The sequence below is a fragment of the Canis aureus genome, chromosome 21, assembly GCF_053574225.1.
Source record: "Canis aureus isolate CA01 chromosome 21, VMU_Caureus_v.1.0, whole genome shotgun sequence".
Lineage (NCBI taxonomy): Eukaryota > Metazoa > Chordata > Mammalia > Carnivora > Canidae > Canis > Canis aureus.
Window position 1 is genome coordinate 12380076 of NC_135631.1, and position 13443 is coordinate 12393518.

The window sequence follows — 13443 nt, forward strand, 5'->3', positions numbered from 1 at the left end:
GAAGAGAATAGGCCAGAGGCAGGCTCACTCTGGGGCGTTTGCACCTGCCATGGGGCTGCTGGACAGTGCTTATTTCCCTGTAACCCTACAGCCTCCACATAGCCCACCGAGGTCTGTGTTAAGCTGGGCGCAGGATTTATGCAGTCAGCATATGAGACTCTTTTTTTTTAATATTTTACTTATTCATGAGAGACACAAAGAGAGAGTCAGAGACACAGGCAGAGGGAGAAGCAGGCTCCACGCAGGGAGCCCGACGTGGGACTCGATCCTGGGTCTCCAGGATCACACCCTGGGCTGAAGGCAGCGCTAAACCACTGAGCCACCCAGGCTGCCCAGCATATGAGACTTTAAATGTACCCCATAGGTTTTACCCTTTTATTATGGAAATTTTCAAATGTACACAAAAGTAAAATGACCCTTAAAACCCCCCTGTACCTCTGCCCAGCTTCAACAATTATCAACATTTTGCCTATCTTGTTTTACCTGCCTATCCACCTCTTTCCCCCCCACTCTTTGGTGAGTATTCTGAGTACTTTAAAGCGAATCTAAAACATCTCACCTGTAAATTATATCGTACTAATTAAATGGTGTTTGAAATACTACAAACAGACGGTAGCCCCTACTTTCAACCGTACCAGCCAGAGTAATGAGCAAGGAGATCGAGACACCTTGGTTTAGTCCTGCCAGCCGCCTTCTTTTTACAACAAAGAGAACTCACAAGTGAGCCACCCGGCGATGTTGGTGCCAAAGCAAGAACCAGGGAGAAGTCGGCCCTCAGGCTGCCTGGTGAGTGACGGACCCATGGCTGAGGAGCGATTTCCCAGGCCCGGGTCCTGGGGGAGGGCAAAGGACCCCCCACTCACTCCTGGCAGGAAGCGGTTCCAGCACACACTTCTGGAAGCGCAGGCCCCGGGTGAGCAGCTGGCCAGGGATGAAGCCGGGTCCCAGGATGTGCAAGCTGCGGTGATTGGAGTGGGGTATCCCGGGTGGCCGGGGTACTGGGGTTGGGGTGGCCTATGGAGCCAAGAGGAGGCTCGCTCCCACGACTGGCGGGAAACCCGGGACCAAGGTGGGCTAGGGCCGGGGTCGTCAGGCCGCCGCCCCGGGGCCCACGTGGGGAGCAGGCGGCCGAGGCTGGCTTGGCGCCCACGCCCCGGGGCTGGGAGCAGGAAGTCGTCTCCAGCGGGCGCGGCCCTGGGCGCGGTGCTGCAGGTGCGGCGCTGCAGGTGCAGCGCTCGGGAGCCGGGCGGGCGGCCAGTACCGAGGAGGAGGTGAGCCTGGGGTCGCCGTCGAGACCGGGGAACGCAGGCCCCGGGGCCAGAGCTGGCGGCTGGGCCCGGCTTGGGGAAGGGGTTTCTAGAAGGGGAAGGGAGCCTGGGGGGTGGAGGAGGGGATGTTGCCTTGATGCTTGCATGGGAGGTCTTCTCAAATGGGGCGGGGGGGTGGGGAAGCGCAGACTGATTGAAGTCCTGCAGGGGTATTGTGGCCTCCGGCCTCACGGAGCGCCACGGGGCAGGGGAGGGGGTCTCAGGCCTGTAAGAGGGATGGGGGAAGTAAAAGTGGGAGAAAGGAAGGGAATGCGACGGGAGTGAGCTGGGGATAGTAGAGGAACGGGGCGGGGGTTGGGGGGGGCTGGTATGGGGCCTCGACGCCCAGGGACGCGAGGCGCTGCGGAGGCCCTGGGGAGGCGGTCGGGCCCGGGTTGGGGGCCGCCGGGGACCTTCACGTGAGCGGAGTCAGGGGGAGTGAGCTTCTGGAGGGGCTGCAGCTGGGCGGGGGGCGGGGCTTGCAGCAAAGGGGCCGAAGCTCGAGCACCTATAGAAACCTTCCGCGGCGGCCGATCCCCACCCCACCCCCACCCCCACCCCCCACCATCCCCGAGCGGGCAACGCAGTGGATCCGAGGGGCGGCGGCGGCCCAGACGCGAGCCGGACTCGGAAGGTGGTGTCTCGCCGGCTGTGGCTTTAAGGACGACGCCGGGCGTGCGGGCCCTTTAAGGAGGGGTCGGGGGCGTGTCAGGAAATGAGTCCTGGGCCCGCCTCTCCCGGGAGGGCGGCCTCGGATGTCCGGGGGCTCGGGGGCTGCGCGCGGGCTGGGGCTCGGGGGGCGGCGCGCTGCGGGCTGCGGCCGCCCGGCCTCCTCCCGCGTCCCTCGGACCCCGCCCGGGCCCCTCTGACCTTCCCTGCACCCCTCCCGAACCCCTCGCACGGCCCCCTCCAGTCAGCTTCCTGCACGCCTCCCCTTGCTCCCTGCAAACGCCCCTGCCTCCCTGTCTTCCCCACGCCGCCCTGCGCCCGCTCCGGCACCTTCGCCCGGCCTTCCTCCGCCCCCGCCCCCGCCCCCTCCTTCCTGAGACCCGTCCCTACCGGGCTCCGGCCCCCTCTCCCCTGACAGGTCTTCCGTCTAACGTGAGCCTCTTCCTCCCCCCCCCCCACCCCGTGTCTTGTCTCATGAGCCCCTCCGGGTGGGGGCAGGTGGTGGGGCTCCCGCCAAAGCAGAGCCTGTGGATGGGGAGGCCTCTAGGCCATCCCCCCCCTGACAGTTGAGGGCTGCGGCTTGCAGAAGGCAGACGGGAGCTGACAGCCCTGTACTCCAGTTCTGGTAGGGTGACCCGGTTCCTCTGCTACCATGAACAGGGCTCCCCTGAAGCGGTCCAGGATCCTGCACATGGCACTGATGGGGGCTTCCGACCCCTTGGGAGAGGCAGAAGCCATCAAGGAGAAGCCCTTTTTGCTGCGGGCATTGCAGATCACACTGGTGGTGTCCCTCTACTGGGTCACCTCCATCTCCATGGTGTTCCTTAACAAGTACCTGCTGGACAGCCCCTCCCTACAGCTGGACACCCCCATCTTCGTCACCTTCTACCAGTGCCTGGTGACCACGCTGCTGTGCAAGAGCCTCAGCACACTGGCTGCCTTCTGCCCTGGTGCCATGGACTTTCCCACCCTGCGCCTGGACCTCAGGGTGGCCCGCAGTGTCCTGCCCCTGTCAGTGGTCTTCATCGGCATGATCACCTTCAATAACCTCTGCCTCAAGTATGTCGGGGTGGCCTTCTACAACGTGGGCCGCTCACTCACCACCGTCTTCAATGTACTGTTATCCTACCTGCTGCTCAAGCAGACCACCTCCTTCTATGCCTTGCTCACCTGCGGCATCATCATTGGTGAGTGGCCAGCCAGGACCATGGGGAGTGGGGGCAGGGGAGGGAACGGGGGCCAAAACCCCAAGGAGCGACCCTGCCAAGCATCTTTGGGCTTTGTTTGTCCCTGCTCCCTTTCACAGAGTCAGATAAGGAAGAGTCTGGGCCCAGAGACAATAAGTTAGAGGCCTAGCCAGGGCCCCTCATAACAAAATGGCATTATAATCTAAATTTCACAAAGGGGAAAAAAAAAACAAGATAGAGAGAAGTTGAGTAATTTGTTGAAGATCACACAGCTGATAAGTGGCAGAGCTGGAGTCTGATCTCAAGCAGGCTGGCTCCATATGCTTGTCCACTGTATTGCTTCTCAGGGGTTCAAGGGCCCTGACTCCCTATCCAGTGCTATTTCCAGAGGGAAATACATCTTATAATAAGTATACATCACCGTCTGGGCCTGCAGGCTCATAGTCATGGCTAAGAGAGTGACAAGAAATAAGCTTGGTGAGGTCTTAGCTGTCTTTCCACAGTTGACCCCTAGAAGAGAAGAATTACTGACGGGGACATTGTGCCAATCATTCACATATGGCATCTTCTTTGTTCCCCTGGAGATCACCTGAGTGGTAGTATCTCCCTAATCAACTCCATACAAACAAGGAAACTGAAGATCAGAGAGGTTAAGGTACTTGGCCAGGGCCACACAGCTAGAAAGTAGCCAGGCTGGGGCACAAACCCAGATTGGCCAGACTCCCAGGCCTATGCTTTTAACCCCCCGACTCTGCTCCTGTGCCCTAGAGATTGCAGCTGTGCCCTCCAAGGCAGTACATGACCACATGTGTCTATTTCAGTTTAATTCAACTTCAGTGACATGTTTAACATTCAGCTGCAGGTGTTACAGTGTGAATCTGTGGCCACATTTCCACAAGTGGCCAATGGCTACTGTCTTGGAAGCGCAGATTACGGAACATTTCCATCCTCACAGAATGGTTTTTTGCAGCACTCTGGGTAAGAGTGCACCCACTTCCTTCTGAATCCTCCCAGGACTCTGATATCCAGGAACGTGGTCTTTCTTCAAACCTGTTTTTCCTGGTGCTGTCAAGCTCATGTTGATTGACCTACATATTCTTCACTGGTGTCTCAGAGTCCCCAGGCTGAGGCACACAGGTGGCAGGAGAGGGGCCCTTCCCCTGCCACCCGTCCTAGAAAATGTTACCCTCATTGACCAGCTGCTGGATCTCAGACTACTCAGTCCAGGTCCAGGAAGGGAGAGGGAACAAGGCTGAGGTTAGGGTAGAAGGAGCAGCTGAGACCTCTGGCAGATTTTTGCTTGTCCCTCAGAGTCCCAGGGCTCACTTAGCAAATGCCCACTGGATCTCCACTTCGGCCATGAAGACCCTGGGAGTAGGGGGCAGAGGGAAAGGGGAGCCTGGTTGGGGGGCAGGGAGAATTTGCATGCGGAAAAGTGAAGTTACTAGGGAAACTAGGCCCAAGTCCTAAAAGTAATCAAAGTAGCTGATGGTGTGATAGCTCTGAGAAAGGGCATTCGCTGGCCCTACTGATGGGGCCCAGGGGCCGGGGAGGCTGGTGCTCTCTGCCTGCCCCAGACCCAGCCCCCCTCTCTGCTGTGCTTCCCCTCAAGATGGGTCTCTGGTGACGATTCCTGGGTCACTGCTCCTTTCATTGTACCTTTCAGAGCTCCTTCTGGGTGCAAGCCCCTCTAAGATGCAGAACCTCATGGTGGATGTCCCCTCTGGACTTGGAAAGCAAGGAGCCAGGGGACAGAGGGTGCCCTGGCTAATCTTCCCCATCCCCAGAGTAGGCCTATAGATACCTGTTGGCAAAGGTTCTGCCAAGAAAGAAAATACCATGCATGAGTGCCTACACCGTAGTAAGTGCCTTTTCTCCTTCAACCTTTAAAACCACCTCCTGAACAACCTCCATTCACATCATTCATTCATTCAACAAATATGGCCAGGCACAAGCCAGAGACCATGCTAAACTTTGGGGATGCGAATTTGGCAAAGGCTGATGGGGTGCCTATGCTCCCGAGGGCATGGTGGTGATGTATGGCAGTGAGTTATGCTACAGGGGTGAGGCTGTGACTGGAGTGTAGAAAGGAACCTGGTGGGGGATGGGGAAGAGTGAACCCAAGTGAGGGGTGGAGAAGAGGAAACCCAAGTGGGGGTGGAGAGGAAGAGGGGGTTGGGAATGGGGTAATCTAAGCAGGCGTTCTGAAAGTACTAGAGGGGTATAAGGAAGGGGTGAGGAGAGAATGTTCTAGGCAGAATTAAGTACCTGTGCGTTTCTTCCTGTTTGGGCCAGAGCAGGAATCGCCAGACAGGAGGCTGCCTAAGTTAAGGGAGTTGGTATGTTTCCTGGGGTAGTAGGTGAGGAGGGGCTTTAAGCCAGGACAGGACCTGAGCAGATCTATCTGTACCTTAGGAAGACCTGGTTACGAGGTGGGAAGTAGTTTGCTTGCGGGGGGTGGGGGGGGGGTGGGGGGGGGAGAGTCAAGAAAGTTATCCTATCATCTTAGATGAAGGAAATGGGAGCTCTGAAAAGTTAAGCCAACTTCCTCAGGCCACCCAGGCTCTAAATGGCAGCACCAGATCGGAACCCAAATCTCTCTGATGCCAAAACTTTTCGTCCTCCCCCACGTTCCAGATGCTGTGGCAGGGGATACAGCCCGTGTAAGATACAGCCCGTGTAAGATTCAGCCCCTGGCTCCTGGGAAGGTGGTGCCTCGCTAAAGAGATGGGCAGGTGCCTAACAGCCTAGGGCAGGCAAGGAGTCTTGCAGGGAAGCCCAGGCAGGGAGAGGCCAGGAGGAGGTCTGGGGGCTGGAGGTATCAAGAAAGACTTACTCCCTGGAGAGGCCAGCTTTGACCTTGAAGAATGCATAGAATTTCCCAGGAAGGAGGAGGAGGGTGTTTCTGGTGCAGGAAATGAACGAGGACACTGAGTCCCCACGTGAGGAGCAGGGAGATGAGAGAGACAACTTGAGACAATCGTAGGACAGAGACAGGCAAGGAAGGGTGCGGGAAGCCCAGTGTGCCAGGCTGAAGAGCATAGACTTGATGGTGGGCAATGGGGAGCCATGGAAGCGGTGTGAGCAGGAGGTGACACAAGACGAGAGTGTCCCAAAGAGAGTCAGGTCACAGGTGATTCTAACCCATTGTAGGCTCCCATTTTACAGACAAGGAAGCCACGGCTCTGAGACCTTACTCTGAGATCACTGACCCAAGGTCACCTTAACCATGAAGCACTCAGCCCTTGGGAGCTCATTTCTGATACAACTTTCCAGATGCCTCAGGCCAGCACAGTCGCGGGTTATGGGTTCTCTGAGCACACTGCACTGTTTTATGACCCTCATTACAATTGTAATTAAAGAAATAATTGGGAAATGAATCGTTTTAATGTCTTCCTCTCCTAGAATGTAAGCTCCTGAGAAAGCGTTCATGTCCAGGGCCACTTCCCAGCCCTTGTGTGGTGCTCTGCACGTCAGAGAGCGTTTATTGCAGAGAGGGCTGGAGGATGGGACCGCGAGGGCAGCATTAGTCTGTGAACTCTGGTAGCAAAATTCTCTTTCTCTTCCCCATCTTCACACCCCTTACCCTACTCTCTCCCCACTGCAGGTGGCTTCTGGCTTGGTGTGGACCAGGAGGGGGCTGAGGGTACCCTGTCTTGGACGGGCACCCTCTTTGGCGTGCTAGCCAGCCTCTGCGTCTCTCTCAACGCCATCTACACCAAGAAGGTGCTCCCAGCAGTGGATGGCAGCATCTGGCGCCTGACCTTCTACAACAATGTCAACGCCTGTGTCCTCTTCCTGCCCCTGCTCCTGCTGCTGGGGGAGCTTCAGACCCTCCTCAACTTTTCCCAGCTGGGCAGCGCCCACTTCTGGGGCATGATGACGCTGGGCGGGCTGTTTGGCTTTGCCATCGGCTACGTGACAGGTCTACAGATCAAGTTCACCAGCCCCCTGACCCATAATGTGTCTGGCACGGCCAAAGCCTGTGCCCAAACGGTGCTGGCTGTGCTCTACTACGAGGAGACCAAGAGCTTCCTCTGGTGGACAAGCAACATGATGGTGCTGGGGGGTTCCTCTGCCTACACCTGGGTCAGGGGCTGGGAGATGAAGAAGATTCAGGAGGAGCCCAGCCCCAAAGAGGATGAGAAGAGCAGCATGGGGGTGTGAGCTCCTCCAGAGACCTGGGGATGGCCCAATAAGGGAGAATGCCCAGGGTAAGGCCAGAAGAGCCATGAAGGCTCTCTGGACCCTGAGAATGTCATCTGGAGGGAGTACTGTTTCTACTGTTTACAAACGTGATCACAATCAGGTGGTTGAAATGGAACCAGTGTTTTCAAGTGATGTCAGAAAGTTGCCAAACCTATCTCAACCCCCTTTCCTGTTTCTGGGTTTTGTCCTCCCTTAGGGAGGAGGGACCCCAGGGGAACAGCCAGTTAGGTTCTCTAGAAGAACACTAGCTTTCAGGGAGTAAGAGAGAGCGCGGCACCCCCTCCTGTTCCCCTTCCAAGGGCTTCTACCTCCACGTGACCTTTGGAGTTGGGATGGGCCACAATCTTTACGGGACACCAGTAAGTCTTCCCTTATACTCAGGGGAGATGGGGGTGTGACCCCACCACAGGCCAACTGAAGGGATTTGGGAAACCTCATATCTCTGGGTCCCAGGATGCAGTGAAGCTTTGACCCCACAAATCAGCCTTCTAGAGGAGAGTGTGGGCTGGGCTAAGGGAGGAAACAAGACAGACCCATGTTGTCTCTTCTCTGTGTCGAGACCAGCAGGCCCCATGGAAGGGCACAAAGGATCATGCGTGCCCCCTGGCCCAGGAACCCCAGGGACCTCTGGGAATAGGCCTGGGAATGGGGCACATCATAGGAAAGCACCCTCTCCCCACCGTCCGCACCCTGTGTTCCCAGCTTTTGAACACGGGGGAGCCATACAGCTTTTACAGGTTGGGCAGGGTCGTTAACACCCACCCCAATCCCTGATACTGAGCAGTGTCATTCCTCATATCCCAAGGAGCACCTGACTCAGGTAAGCCCTCCGGGGGGTGGAGCCAAGTAGCCCTCCCAGCTCCACCTTCTCAGAGCTTCATCCCCAGGGGGCTGGTGGAGCCAGGGCCCTGGCTCTGAACTTCCCACCTCAGTGGTGCTGTGCCATCCCCAATCTGATCCCTGTGCAGGTATTGTAAGCTGACTATGACAAAGGCCATCAACTGACCATTCTGCTTTATCCCTGAAGTTAGGACTGGAAGAAACTGCTCCTCCCCTCACCAATCCCCTGTGGCCGCAGGATGGCCCTCATGCCCCCATCCCTTCTGTTGCACATTCTGTTCCATATCCTGGAGGTAATCCCTGATGTTTTTAGCCCCTCATAGGGAAAGGCCGGAGGGCATGGTCTTCTAATTCACCGAGGTTTCTAATGAGGTTAGTAGGGTCTGATGCTCTGAAGTGAGTGAATTTCATTAAAGGTGGGAGTAAGACATTGTAATGTAAACCCTGACCGTTGGTGTTCTTTTCTGCAAATTAGGTGCCTGACTTAGCTCTGATGGCTAAAGTATCCACTTCAGAGATTGCCGGCCACAGGACAGGACAGAGAGCCAAGTGGGGAGGGGGCCTGTGTTTTAAAGATTTTAGTTGATTTCAGTAACTGATCGGTTGGGTCATTTGTTTTGTTGTTGTTGTTTTCCTCTTCCTACACTTTAAATTTCCACTCTGATGTTCTGAATCCACCAATAAAGTGTGAGCCCACAAAATCCTCAACCCCAATAAAAGCAGAGCCCCAGGCCTGTGTGTGCTCTCTCAGTCTCTCTCCCTTCCCCCCCCCCCCCGACCCCTGCATCACTGTGTGGCCCCAGGTGTGCTGTGTAGTTTCCAGATCCTGTAAGGAATAAACCTTTATTTTTTTCAATGTTTTCTGATGGTTATTGCTGGAGGGTATCTTGGAATCTTAAGAACCACAAGGCCGGGTCCCACTGCAGCATTTCTTGGTGACAGGCTGAGACCAGCACAAAACAATCAGTGTAGTTGGCAGGATTGCACGATTGCCCTTGCAATGAACCGAGAGGAATGCCCTTGTTACCTGGGATTTGCTTACTAACCACCTAAGTCAGGTGGATGACACCATCTGGATAAGGAACACGGACTTGCTGGGGGTCTGTCGCACTGCCACGTGCTTTCTCACACTGCCTCTGTGGTGTTGCCTGAGGTATCCCCACCCAGAAGTTCACAGCTGCCATGATTATCCAACAATCTCCCCAGAGCACCATGTCCAAGGCCATATGGTCTAATAAGACAATTAGACCACTAATTACAAAGGCTTTAATTGACTGTTAATCTGCATAAGGGTCCTGTATACTCAAGGCCAAGGAGAGCTAAGGAGGGTGGGTTAGATAGCCAGGCTGTTGTCTCTACCTGAGGAATGGCTCTGGGCTGGACACTAGGAAAAGATTCCCTCAGGTGAGGAGGACGGGTGACCACCAAGTGCTCTAACCCAGAAGAGGGTTAAAATCAGTGGTGCCACCGGAGGGAAAATACAGTTGACATCTATGCTTTCTGTGTCATCAGTTCACTCAACTTGTCACTCTTCATCTCCTGACCTGATGGGATATTTTGGGTCCAATCCCTGCTATGATGTTACTAAAATAATAATAATAATAACAATAATAATAATATCTATAAATGTCCTCAACCTCTGGTTCCAATGCCTCCTAAGAACCAGCTCCTTGACAGATGCAGACCCTTGTGGGTGCTAGATGTTAATCTAGGTGTTTTTCGGTGCCATGCATACCAATAAGCCAAGACTCTGGGGACCCGGGGAGCTTTTCCCAAAGACACAGTATATATTGTGCTAGTGGAGGTAGCTCTTAACCCTGCAGAGGTCTCTTGGGACACCCTGGAAGAGAAAGTGGCCACGTACCAAGAGGGTTCACTGTGATGTCATTCAGAATTTCCCAGTAACAACAGGATAAAAGCAAGAAGCAGAAACTGAGATTGAAAACTATACCTGAACTAAAATTCAAACCTTTCCTAAAGATTGTATGCACAAGATGAGAGTAGAACTAGTTGGCTATTGTGAGTTTTCTTATTTCTTTGGAATAGGCTCTGAATTATTAGAGCTGCCAAAAAGGTGTCAACTGGCTGGTATCCCTAAAAAACCCCAAATCCTTAACTTTCTTAAAGATCCATCTTGGCTATATCCTTGAAGGAGACCCCACAGATCCTGAGCCTAGGAGGTAATTAGAGATTACTTCTCAAGGACAAATACAAATCTTAAATGTCCTCCCCACAAATATTAGTAAAAATCTGTAGCTATCTGGGGCGCCTGGGTGGCTCAGTCAATTAAGCATCCGACTCTTGATTTCAGCTCAGGTCATGATCTCAGGGTCGTGAGATCGAGCACCATGTTGAGCCCCATGTCATGCTCCATGCTGGGCATGAGCCTGCTTAAGATTCTCTCTCCCTTTCCTTCTGCCCCTACTCCCAATAAAAAAATTAAAACACACACACACCTTTAGCCATCTGAGCAAGTGAACTTCTCACACTCCAACTGCCAAACAAACTTTGGATCTAACTGCCCTTTTATAAATTCATGACTTTTGCAGTGTCATACCCATCTCACAGCTAAAAGTTTAAAACAAAAGCTGTAAGGTCTCTGTGTCTATCCATATGTTTGTGTGTGTCAGTATCTTCCATTTGCAACATATAGGTATATGTGAGATATTTCTACTTCTGCATGGTTTTACTGAAATTAATTTGTAAAGACCTCTGTTCAGTTGGCTAAAAAACAAGTGCGTATATAAATTAAGAATTCTGAAAACTCTCAGAAATATAAGAGAAATTAAGCCAAATGTTTTTCAAGCTCTTGTGATCTAGAATAATATTTGGTAAATAAAAGCTAGTTCAAGGGTTTTTTCAAGTTTTTTTTTTTTATTTAAGTAAAACAGATATGTCTTTAGAGTGATCATTGGACTCCACTCTACGCATGAAGCCTATTTAAAATACACACACACACACACACATTTAGAGTGATCAGCATTAAATACAATAATTGTATCCCAACTAGGTTTACTAAAGGTTTACTAACGATCAAATAAATTCACATTATCTCTGTTGCAGAATTTGTCAGCAAGAAAAGTAGCTTGGGATTATGTCTGACTTTGTCTGGTGTCTAATGAAGTTTCTGCAGGTAATCTAAACATAGTTGTGGGGAGAGGGATACGAGTGGGATACGTTGTGAGTGGGATATGATTTTTAGGTAAACTTACCAACAACAGTTACGTATTATGGTATGTTTATTTAAAACGTCTCCCAAATCTTTGGTAGCTTTCACCCTTAGAATTTTGCCAAGTTCAATTAAATGATGGAAATTCATTTAATGTCTAGATCATTTCCAAACAATATAAAATACTGACATATTAATTATTAATTCCCAAACAAGCCTAAGTTTACCTGCTTTTGACCTATTATTACAGAGGAACTGAAAGTATTTGGGTTTGTTAGTAAAGATGTCTTGTGCCACATTGAAAACCTGTGTCACAGGGAAATGTGGGTTTCTAGAAATTTTGAAATGTATAATCTAAAGAACACTGGTGTAACAGTTCATGATTGCTTTTTTCTTAATTTTTACTGGAAATTAAGGCTCCTAATGATGAAGAAAAATGTGAGTCAAGGGGCACCTGGGTGGCTCAGTGGCTGAGCAGTTGCCTTTGGCTCATGTTGTGATCCTGGGGTCCTGGGATCGAGTCCTCCATCAGGCTCCCTGAAGGGAGACTTCTCTCTCTGCCTGTGTCTCTGCCTCTCTCTCTGCATCTCTCATGAATGAATAAATAAAATCTTTAAAAATATATATTAAATATCTAAATTTTACTCACAACTTTATAACCTTCTGTACTTGCCTTTAAAATCTTTTATTGGGGGATCCCTGGGTGGCTCCGTGGTTTAGCGCCTGCCTTTGGCCCAGGGTGAGATCCTGGAGTCCCAGGATCGAGTCCCGCATCGGTCTCCCTGCATGGAGCCTGCTTCTCTCTCTGCCTGTGTCTCTGCCTCTCTCTCTCTCCCTCTATGTCTATCATGAATAAATAAATAAAATCTTTAAAAAAATAAAATAAAATCTTTTATTGTTACTTTGTTGAAATAAATAAATATCGGTTCATAATAATCTGTGATCCTATTTAGTCAAGTGTCCAAAACCTTTTGATATTTTAGACAAACTTCCCTAACTCATATTCTGAATGAAGTCTTTTTGGTCTTGAAAGCAGTGGTCAATTTAAACTTGATCCTATCAGTTTTTAAGCTGTTGCCAGGTTCTTTCAACAGAAAGGTTGCAGTCATTTCTGCATCCTTTGTATGATCAGAAAATTGAGACATTTTTAACGTTATTTGTACTTTCTCGGACAAGAATCAAGAGAAGTTTTACTTTTAACTTTTACCAGAAATTTTACAGTGCAGAAAAAGAGGTGCATGGCTTCCAGCTTCATCTCAAATATCAAACTAATTCATAAGTTGCTTTTCTTTTGAAGGTTTTATTTATTTGTCAGAGAGAGAGAGCATGAGCAGGGGGAGCAGCCAAGGGAGAGGAAGAAGCCGACTCCCCGCTGAGCAGGGAGCCCTGTGTGGGGCTGGATCCCGGGAACACCCCTTGCCCTACTCTCTGTGACCTGAGCCGAAGGCAGACACTTAACCAACTGAGCCACTCAGGCGCCCCACTAATTCGTAAGCTTAAAAAAATTTTCAGGGGAGCCCCAACTCTCAGATCACAATTGGACAGTCTACCTCACTGTGACACACCCCACACACACAGGCACAAACAACTAGAAGCATGTGTGGTTGGGTTTGGATCCACACGCTGCCACAGACCCCAATTTTGGATGCAGATGAAGCCCAGGGAACAGCCTACCAGCACCCCAGCCTGCTCCCACAGTCAGCATCAACACCCCCAGCTCAGCTCTATAGAATTTTTAAAAAATATTTTATTTATTTATTTATTTATTTATTTATTTTATTCATTCATGAGAGAGAGAGAGGCAGAGATACAGGCAGAGGGAGAAGCAGGCTCCCTGAGGGGAGCCCGAAGTGGGACTCGATCCCAGGACTCAAGGACCATGACCTGAGCCAAAGGCAGATGCTCAACCACTGAGCCACCCACACACCCAGCCCTATTGAATTTAAAGGGAACAAGACTGCATCCAGGAAAGTTTCCCCTCCAAGAAGGCAGAAGTAGTGCTTCCCCCCACCACTATTCCAGAGCCCAGACCGTCCTCCTTCTCTCTCCTCCCTTTCTGAAG

The 13443-nt window shown here is 51.7% G+C and overlaps 1 protein-coding gene across 3 annotated transcripts; it reads left to right on the forward strand.

The window, feature by feature from the left end:
* Window positions 1-767: 767 nt before the first annotated feature.
* On the forward strand, window positions 768-8943 carry SLC35C1 (solute carrier family 35 member C1). Of its 3 annotated transcripts, none has more exons than XM_077863002.1 (3): window positions 768-786; window positions 2637-3163; window positions 6771-8943. In XM_077863002.1, the coding sequence occupies exons 2-3, from the start codon at window positions 2668-2670 to the stop codon at window positions 7328-7330; spliced, it is 1056 nt and encodes a 351-aa protein (XP_077719128.1). In that variant the 5' UTR covers window positions 768-786; window positions 2637-2667; the 3' UTR covers window positions 7331-8943. The 3 variants fall into 3 exon arrangements, with proteins under 3 accessions (XP_077719128.1, XP_077719127.1, XP_077719126.1); XM_077863001.1 differs by lacking the exon at window positions 768-786 and adding an exon at window positions 1138-1271; XM_077863000.1 differs by lacking the exon at window positions 768-786 and having other exon boundaries at window positions 2416-3163.
* The last annotated feature ends 4500 nt before the right edge of the window (window positions 8944-13443 follow it).

What these genes read in the sequence shown, in the direction of transcription:
- SLC35C1 (XM_077863000.1), top strand. Translation starts at nt 2,629, where the DNA reads ATGAACAGGGCTCCCCTGAAGCGGTCCAGGATCCTGCACATGGCACTG. An exon ending in CACCTGCGGCATCATCATTG is followed by an intron (nt 3,164 to 6,770) that starts GTGAGTGGCCAG and finishes TCCCCACTGCAG; the next exon opens with GTGGCTTCTGGCTTGGTGTG.